Genomic DNA, 10,489 nt, shown 5'->3' on the forward strand with positions numbered 1-10,489 from the left:
TCATCCTTCACTGCTCCGGGTCGACCAAAGTAGTAATATGCGTACCGAAATTAATTAATGTCCTGTTACTGATCATATTTCTATATTTTGTGCCTCCTTTGCCTCGCAGTGGCTCACTACAGATCTGTTCCGCCATTTTCCTCCCAGCAATTTACTGTTGTCTCTGGATTCACTCTACTCGAATCAGGCGCATTAAGGCATTGGCATGGCCTCTCGGTTGCAGGATTTCGGCACTATTCTTTTCTTTTTCACCTCTCTGGTAGACAGGGAAACTCCACTAATGTCGGCTCTGACTTTGTTCGATCTATCTTTGCTAATCATCTCCTCCCTGCATATACAAGAGAAATTCTTGCTGTACAGCATACAACTTCTGATATCGCTGCTGACTGTCCACCATTCCTTGCACAGTTCTTTATCCTCGAAACCCTCTCCCGAGTTGCCCACATTAACACTGCCCTACCTCTTCATGTTTTTACTGATGGTTCTTTCCTTGCTAATGCCTGGGTGGGGGTTGTTTGCTCTGTCTAGAATTATTCTGATTCCCTGTCTTCTTCACCTTCCACCGTCTTCCCGACTGGACCAGCAGAAACCAGCATGAACTTTTTTTTTTTTCTTTTTTAATCCCTGCTCGTGACTTGCATCTTTCTGACACTCCGATAACATTCGGTTCCCAGTGGTGGTTCTTTACCATTTTTCTTCGTCATTGTTCTGGAGGTATTCGAGTTCATAGATAAAACAAAAATGTTGCGATTGATTCTGTATAATTTCACTGTGGGATTCCACCAAATTATATCCATCATTATCGTCATCATCATCAGAAACAAAATTGGCCCTTGTTGGATACAAAAAATGTAAGAGCGAGTGAAACTCACTTGCATTCAAACTTGGAGTAGGTGAGGCACTGGAAGGCGCAAACGTCGTCGTCCGCGATGTTAAGAGGTATCTGAGAGAGAGAGAGAGAAAAAAAAGTGTTCATACACCAGCAGACGGTAAATTTCAATAGCAAGTCGTTACCTAGCAGTTCACATTCCATTAGAGGTATGCATAGTGTATTCACTGAGAGAAAAACAAAGCAGTGCCCACTTCTAGGCATTGTACCGTGTCATGATCTCCTTTGAATACCATCGTAAAAAGTCAGGCTGCACCATTCTATAAGTTACTCACATATTGATTATTTTCCATTTTTGGTCGTAATGACAAGTGGAAAATTCAAGCAGCAGGGCAAAATATTTTAAAGAAAATTTAGTATTTCTACTCTAGTGTTTTAAAGAGAATTGAGAGTAAGCTATAACAAACAAGTTTTGAAATATCTTAGTGACGAAACTTGAAAAAAGGTACCCAGAGGAGCACGGTTTAGTACTTTGTTTAGATATGAGATATATACAACAGAGATGAATCCAAATTTTCCCTTTGGAGTTGTACCCCTTCAAGTAATTCAAAATTACTTTTGAGACAACAGACTATGCTACGCCTGTACCAATGATATATCCCATGTATATAGTCAGGTCCGTGTGACAAAAGGATTAAGTGCAAGCGTGTAGAATATCTTCAGCAAGAATTAGTATTACAGGTATCTACTGGAGGTGGAATATTGTGTTATGTAAAACCATTCTCTTCTCACAGAAGCATCCTTCACTCTGCTAACTTACAGCAGAGATTAGCTATATCCTTCCAACTCTTTCGTATCCACCAGTATAGTGACTCTTTCTTATCCCTTCTTCCTCACTAGGCTTTCGCCACTCTAAGCAATTAAATACGTTAGACGCTGGGAAACGCAGGTATTTACTGTACAAACTACTACTGAGAGAAGCACATTTTAAGTTGAGCAGAGTTGTGTGCGCCTCCTATCGGCCGAATAATCAAACACAGTTGGGGAAACCGTGTTTCATTTCCATGCCATGTCAATTGATAACATTGTCAGAAGCCAAAGATGGTAAATCACATCACATACTTCCCAAAAATACTTTCATTTGTTAGGAGGGGCCAGAATGTTGCCTCGTTCGCTTACCATTACTCTGACAGCAGTTAAGGACCCCCTGCCCGGTGATGACAGATGTGATTGTTGAGGTAAAGAAACACCGACCTTTACTACAGAATCTATGCTCGAAACTCAGGGACAAGAGTTTACATTGGAGAATGGTGACTGACAATCGACAGAAACTGCTAACTCGATAACAAGTCGCTGTAAAAGGAAAGGGTGGTATTGCACAGTGTAAAGACTGCTCGCTATTCACAGAATTATAGTGGCCACTTACTGGGCTTGAGCGAAGCCCTAAAAAATTCCACAGTGCACCAACATAATGGTTCTTCCTAGCATACACTCTCCCCCCCCACCCTCTCACGCTGAGGACTGACCTTGTGAAGGAGTGTGAAGCATAGGGGGGGCACTACTGGGCCTCTGGAAAGGACAGTTAAGTAAATGCCAATATAGAACACACTGAAAACATAAAGTTAAGGAATTCAAGTACAGAACCGTGCGTGTGTGTGTGTGTGTGTGTTTATATATATATATATATATATATATATATATATATAGAGAGAGAGAGAGAGAGAGAGAGAGAGAGAGAGAGAGAGAGAGAGAGGTTGCTTTTATGTGTATAGGACAATTTATACACAGCATGTGTAGTGCAACAGGAGGGCCCATGTTGTTATATCTGGGGATCGAGGCATGTTTTCTCCATCTAGGGAAGGGATTATAAAGTTTGGTATTTTCATGCCTTCCACAGTATGCCGAAACAGTCCTCTGCCTCAACAAGGTTTTTAACACTGTCCACTCATGCTTAGGTCAGAGTTTAAATGTTGAATAATTTTCAGTGACAAAGATGTAAAAATCAGCAGAAAGTAGATTGCTGAAGTAGATTCATGAGTTGTAAAAAGACGAGTGATGTGATCACACGAGTGTTATTATAAATCTTAATACCGGTACTAAAACAATACCGCCAAATACTTGCACATATATCAGTTTTATTTTGTCGTGAATGGTTATCTGAGGGGCAATGTCGGTTATTTTTTTTTTTTTCCCCCTCAGCTCGATCTTATTCCTGCGTTTGGTTTCTACGTGGTTCTTTTTTAACTTTTAGAGGACGGTAAGCCACTCCTAACGGGAAAAAATAATGCTAACATAGCCCAGTTAATATACTTCAAGATTTATCACATCTTGAATGATTTACAGGAGGCCGTATTCAACCTTTCGAACACGTGAAACTATTTCTAGGCGTAACAATATCACCTTGATCAAACATACTCGTCTTGAACGGTTAATAATCCCTTTCCTCTCCTCCTTGAACTTACGTCTTACCTGAGCATCATTTTCAGTGGGCTTTTTGTCATCCAGCTGGTAAAACTCGAGGTGGTAGGGAGCCGGCTCCAACAGAAGTACCGTGGCGAATACTAGATCCGGGTCGTGGTCCAGCTGCCATTACATACCACACCACACCACACCACATTAGCATTTATTTCACCAGAATGTCACACCACCAACAAAGAACCAAACACAGTAGCGGAACAAACCGCCAGCAATACAGCACACACCGCAGCGCCACACCACATACCATACACCAGTACAGCACAACATAAGCATCACACCACAAAACAGACACCAGCACATTACAGCACACAACACAACATCACACCACGAGACATACACCAGCACATCACAACAGCACCACACCACAACACAGACACCAGCACATCGTAACACACAACAGCACCACAACATAGTACATACACCATAACACACAACAGCACCACAACACAGTACATACACCATAACACACAACAGCACCACAATACAGTACACACACCATAACACACAACAGCACCACAATACAGTACACACACCATAACACACAACAGCACCACAACACAGTACACACACCATAACACAGAACAGCACCACAACACAGTACACACACCAACACACACAACACACGGCCCACACCAAAATACAGACACCAGCACATTGCAACTCACGCAGCATCACAACACAACACAAACACCAGCACATCACAACATACAGCAGCACCGCACCGTAACACAAACACCAGCACATCACAACACACAGCAGCACCGCACCGTAACACAGACACCAGCACATCTCAACACACAGCAGCACCGCACCGTAACACAGACACCAGCACATCACAACACACAGCAGCACCGCACCGTAACACGGACACCAGCACATCACAGTATAAAGTAACACCACACCAGAACACAGACACCAGCACATCACAGAGCACAGCAGCACCACACCACACCACGAGACATACACCAGCAGATCACAGCACACAAAAACACGACACCACAACACAGACACCAGCACATCACAAGGCACAGGAACACAGTCCCACGCCACACCATGATGCAGGACAGCAATCATCAGAAGAAAAGGGGGAAAAAAGTTACTACAGTATATCGGAGCCAAACATAAGAGCGTATTTTACACACAAGTATTATGTTAAAGTATGAAACTGTAAAATGGTGCTGGAGAGCTGCACCTTCATGTGGTGGCACCGATATAAGTGGGTGGCTTCACTACCCAATTATAAAACTGTCTCTCAACTTTCCCTATCCTCCTGAAAGGAAGATTTCGTCTGCTGAAAAAAGCAACTTCAGCCTGCAGTTTACCGAGTTTTTTGTTCATCATTGAGGAAAATCATCCATAGGCCTATACTGCTGTGTCAAGAAGCTGCGTCTTTACGTTTGTTTATGGATGTTAGCTGTACTGAACGTAAAGTTTAGACAGTGAAAGTTGCAAAACAGATAAACCCCTTGAGTTCATGACATTTTTTCAAAGCTGATTAAAATTGTTCGATAGCAGTCCGAAAAAACTTCGAATAGCAAGTAACAAACCTTTCGAAAGATGATGCGTGCTACGCGTACTGTATCTCCTACACAGGTAATCATAACTACCTGGTCTGACAAACAATTACTCCCTAAGTTATTATGCGCAGTCTTTCATTAGGAACTTGTGATCACGGAGATTATAAAAGCCTGTGCCGGTATTAATAAAAACTTTTAGAAATACTCTTAAAATTACTACTAAAAGTGGCTGTAGCTGAGAGTTGCTTCTAAAAGTTCCTCCTAGGAGGACTCGTAGTAGTAATTTCGCTCCTACCATGAAGTGTTACCAACACAAAGAATCTCTGCTTACTATATTTTAAAAATTACCATTACAAAGCCTTAGAGTATCAGTATATAGTTTAAAAATGAAAAACTAGCTTTTATATATATAAACAACATCTATTTGATCATATATTATGATTCTTAACGAATGTCGATAAAATGGATAAAATGTAAACACATCGTGTGGTCAGCTGATCGTGCCTGCTAACATCGGGGTATCGTGTGTACATGGTACAGTGACTGTCAACAATGGCACAATTTCAAGATTCCACGGCTGCAGAAAAATTCAGGAGAAAGAGAAACTGGACGGAGGGAGTGTACGAGGGACCTTCACAAACCTCTTAACAATGTGTGGAGCAGTTAGAGCATAGAGTGTTTCCGTTATCACATTGCTCACTGATGGCTGCGATGGTCCAAAGTCATCACGGTTTCACTGCTGCATTTTTCCAGTTGCAAGGTACCTTAATAGTATCAACATTTTCATCTCGGATGTGAGAGGATGGTTTCGATGTGTGGGCCTTTCCAGTACATCTCTTACTAAATCAGTAATAAACAGAATGCCCTCACGATCGAAACGGTACCTACTTACAAGTTCTTGATCATCATATTCCATGAATGCATCCTTCCTAGCTCGAAAATTTCTGCGTGGTGGATGGTGTCAGTCAGCCATGGTCTATGTTGTCTTGGTTCTTGGTGTTTGAGGGACGCAGCTACTATAATTACTGTCGCTAAAAGCCCTCCTAACTCCTTAAAAGTCCTTGAGGGGGACTTTTACTTTTTAGCGATTTTACGAGTAAACTTAGGAGTTGAAAGTAACTTTTAGGAGTACTTCTAGAAGTTAGGAGCCAAATTTCACTTTGAGAGGAACTATTACTCCTAGGAGTTTTTATTAATACGGACACTGTGATCCCTAACCGTCAAGCCTTGAACCCAGTTGTGCAGGGGGTTGGATTCACAAAAGTTTACGATAGGTTTCCTGTCGTAAAATGGATATATTTTTGCAGGGGGAACAGGAGACACAGGAAGATTCAGAAGTCTTCTTTCCTTGTTCTTGCCACAACTGTTTTTTTTTTTTTTTTAATGGGAGAAGCAGGAGACACGGGAAGATTCTGCTTTCTTCTTCCATTGTCGTTCCCACAAAAACAAACCATGGTTACGACAGGGGGTTTTAATTGTAAGTTTGTTCGTGAATCTGGTCCCAGAAGACTAGTGAGGGCAGCGGTGGAAACGTACCTGCACCTCCGGGAACCTGACGTAGGAGGACTTGGTGGCGGTAGCGATCTGGTTCACCACGTCTTTCTTGAAGGCGCCCGGCTCCTGAGAGGCTCCGTTAAACCAGTCTCCTGTGGGGCCAGAATATGAATGTGAGAGGTGTGTGTGTGTGTGTGTGTGTGTGTGTGTGTGTGTGTGTGTGTGTGTCTTTGAATAAAATAGTTTGGAAATAACAAGAATTAAAACGCGTCATCTGATTGCAGGGGTTAAATTTAACGACAGATGATCTAGTTCAACTGAGAAAACTTTTCATGGTCAAGTCTTCGGTGGTAGAAAGTGTTGTACGATGGCAAAAGTTGACAAGGGTTTTCGGATATGAGATGACAGACTGGTGTAAGGTGTCAAGTCTTACTTCATACAAGTTTTAGGTCGTGTTAGGTACTGTAAGATGGCAAATTGGTATTAAGTTGTCCTCGCACCTTGGAAGGTAATTTTGAGCCAGGTCCTCTGCACGGGTGTATCGAAGCACTCGCCCACGTCGAAGGGGTTGAACTCGTATACCTCAAAGGACGTCATCATGTGCAGGAGGTTGACGGTGAAGCGGTACTGGACGGCGGTGGTGTTGTCGTCCTGGTACACTGTGATCTCGATGCTGGCGGGCATGGATGCTCCCTCTCGCTCACCCTCCAGAACTGTGTTGGGCTGGTAGTGGAGAGGCAGGGAACGTGGGTGAGTGGGGGAAGTCATAAAGTGGGTGGGGAGTGGAGAGAGATATATGGAATGAGCGAGGAGTGGAGAAGTATATTATGGAGTGGGTGAGGAGTGGGGAGAGATATAGGGCTTTGGTGAGGAGTGGAGAAATATGATATGCGGTGGGTGAGGAGTGGGGAGAGATATAGGTAACTGGTGAGGAGTGGGGAGAATCTATGGAATGGGTGGAGGATGGGGAAATCATATGGAGTGGTGAGGATGGGGAAGAATCATAAGGAGTGGGAGAGATATATGGAGTGAGAGAGGAGTAAACAGCGATAGAGAGGGTGGCTGAGAAGTGAGGAAAGAAACACCGAATGGGAATGGGGAACAGGCAGATGGAGTCAGTGGGAGTGGAGAGAGAGAGAGATACAGAGCAAGTGGGTGGGGAATGAGCACCAACAGAGTGAAAGAGGAGAGGAAAGACACAGAGATTGGCTGGGGAGTCAAGGAAAACTGGAGAACAGGTAAGAAATAGATAATGAGAGAGAGAAAGAGAGAGAGAGAGAGAGAGAGAGAGAGAACAGGGGAACTATGAAGATATAATTTTGAAGAAACAAGAGCAGAAATCATGGTTAAACTATTACTTCTGTAGTCTTGTCTACTTAGGAAGGTTTGTGGTACCTCTTCCTCAGTGATTTATTTGGCATATCATGCATTGCTCTTCTCTTATCCGTAAATTATGTTCTTTAGATACTGAAACACTCCTTCGGCCCAGGGTCTGTCACTCACCCAGGCAAAAGACTGCGTGGCCCTGACGAAGTATAACAGCTGAAACGGCGAATCCGAAGCCTACTCTATGTCTGCTTGGATCGATTGACGGTACACCTGTCACCTGAAGGATGCTAGAGGCACAGAGACGGTACTAATTAGCAGTCTCAGAAATTCTTGGGTTACAGTAAACCATCTGGTTTGTCACATGAAGGCAGCCACGACTGGAGATGGTAGGTAAGGGACGCTTACAATCCGCTGACTTATGTTATGCTACCTTTAGGTGACGGTTCACTGTGTGACAAGCCATGTAGTTTCTTGAAACCAAGGGTTTCTAGTGGGTTTGGGCCCTCCGGCCGTGGTGGTGGTTAGGGTTTATTGCTCATACAGTACCACTTAGCGAGGGCCATTCACCTCGAATGTCTCTGTTTAGTTGCCTGAACCTTAGTCCTTATGCTGCTGTTAGGGCAATAAGGGACTTGATTTGATGATAATGATCATGATGATGAAGATGACAAACACGAAAATAGATTGCAGTATTAACAAACACGTGACCATTAATATGAACGTACAGTTCCCCTCAAAATGAATTGATTAGGAAAACCTCCTTAATTGACGAGAATACGACCCTTGAAAGCGTGGTTAGTATTAATAGTCTTGAGCCGAGTTGTGTATAATGTTGCTGGAGAGGGATGACTTTTCGTGGTGGCACCTATAATGGGCTATGGCTGGGTGGCTCCACTGCCTAGTTATACAAATGTCCCTCATATCCCTCCCTACCCCCTGAAAGAAGAATGGACTGCAGAGGGACAGCTTCAGTCTGCAGTCCTCTGGGTTCACATTCAGATGAGCCTGGGGTTGTAGCTACTATTACTACTGTAAAACTACTAAACACTTCGCAACCAAACTAGACTGGATATTACAGCAAAAAGCGCGAAATAATGTCGATGGTTCCCGATAATTATTAACTGCCATTGAGGCTTGTTTACTGAGAAGACTGTCTAAGATCCTTTATGAATACAAACCCAGGGAAACTGAGGATCGTATTCTGGTCTTGGAAATATCGTAACATCGCTTCCTTATTGATTTACTCTGCACCTTGCACCCTAGTAACATTTGGTTTGTTATGGATGCAAACAATGACGACATTAAAATATATGAATAGCATACCAGAGAACCTCAAGGTGTTACATGCAAATTATATCGCTAATGGAAAGGCGTTAAGATTCCTCATGTGCAATCGACGGTACGACCCAGGAATGCGGGAGGGTGGGGTGACCAGTCTGGGAGAACACGTAGTTGTATATTTACTTATTTATTTTGTTGGTAGGCGATTTCATACAGCTTAGGAGAAAGCCAGGGTAGTAGAGAGAGTTAGTTATTGAAGATTATAACTTGCCCATCCAGTTCAGAAATTCTTTCCTGGGGTGAATAAAATCGTCATGTGGTAAGTGGATTAACATGATTTATGGGTGGAAGATGATATGGCTTATTATAGTCTAAAAGAAACATTGAAATTAATAAAGTCGTCTGGTAGCAAGAGGAAGAACATCATGCATGGGTGGAAACGCGGTACGGTTAATCATAGCATAAAAGAAACACCGTAATGCTAGTGCTAGCCTAGGCAGTAGTTGTGGCAGTATTCAGCAAGACGTTACGCAGTGGAATAGTACAGCACCATACAAGGTACAGAATCTTACTTGGCATCCGAGTTAAGGTATGAAGAGATGTAAAAGCATCTAGTTTTGTTCCCGAGTTCAGGTATATAAGATGATATTTGCTCTAACATTTTCCCAACTAATGTTTTGCTTCACAGTTAAAGTATATAAAAATGACGGTTGGCATGTTCTCACCTCATATCAAACTGCTGAATCCTCGTCCACCAATTTCTCATAAGTTTAATGTTAGCTTTATCTCAGCCAGTATCGTAATTCCCTGTCAAAGCCGTATCGTAGATTTATGTATGGAGGAAGATATTAGCTTATGATCTGGAAGACCCATAGAGGTGGGGGAAACACGACAGTTAGTAAATCCTCTCACCTCCATGCTTACTACGCGTGAAAACATTAACCTACAAGGTAGGTTTATACCACATGTTCTGTACAACTGTTTAAAGAGTAGGGCATTGATAAGTAACTACGAGTATTATTCATATTAGTATTTAATATATTAACTGACATTTTTTCCAAAATTTCAGGGGATGGGTTCATCCCCCACCCTCCGTAAATAGAGCGTTGTCCCTTATATAACCTTTAAAAATTTTCAACTAATCCTGAGCACAGGGTAGTCGGTGTACTGCGTCCCCTTGACTCATCACCTGGAGGTATTTTGTGTATTGCGGAGACTCAGTCAGCTGGTTTTCGGAGCGGACGCGTTTTAGCAGCTTCCATAAAACGAGTAATCAACGATGCAGTTATTAAACGTAAAAAAGCAGGAACAGGATTACAGAAAAAGAAACTTCATACAAGGTAGACACTGGTACCGCTAACTGAGCCGCCCCCGAAACACATAAGTTTTTGACAGCTAAAGAAGCAAAGGGTGACAGTGATATGGACCACTGTGTGTGTTGCTGCTGGTTGATCAGTTAGAGAACGTGTTGGCGCCACTTACCGACGTGAACTCGTAGTCGACCACCACCTTCTGGAAGTTGTCGCCGGTCTCTGGATTCGGCACGTCTGAACGGGTGGAG

General features: G+C 42.9%; 1 protein-coding gene across 1 annotated transcript in view; it reads right to left on the reverse strand.

The window, feature by feature from the left end:
• Positions 1–10,489, reverse strand: part of LOC145413837 (uncharacterized) — a 62,407-nt gene that overhangs the window by 27,137 nt on the left and 24,781 nt on the right. Inside the window, exons 11-15 of the mRNA XM_080283502.1 lie at positions 10,411–10,489; positions 6,819–7,041; positions 6,361–6,470; positions 3,299–3,412; positions 873–943 (exon numbers count right to left, since the gene is read on the reverse strand). The exon at positions 10,411–10,489 is cut by the window's right edge and continues 54 nt beyond it. Of these exons, the coding sequence (XP_080139628.1) occupies positions 873–943; positions 3,299–3,412; positions 6,361–6,470; positions 6,819–7,041; positions 10,411–10,489 (597 nt within the window). The remainder of the gene's footprint in view (positions 1–872; positions 944–3,298; positions 3,413–6,360; positions 6,471–6,818; positions 7,042–10,410) is intronic.

The sequence above is a fragment of the Coenobita brevimanus genome, chromosome 97 (assembly GCF_032717465.1).
Source record: "Coenobita brevimanus isolate Jiangsu-jjx chromosome 97, ASM3271746v2, whole genome shotgun sequence".
Classification (NCBI taxonomy): domain Eukaryota; kingdom Metazoa; phylum Arthropoda; class Malacostraca; order Decapoda; family Coenobitidae; genus Coenobita; species Coenobita brevimanus.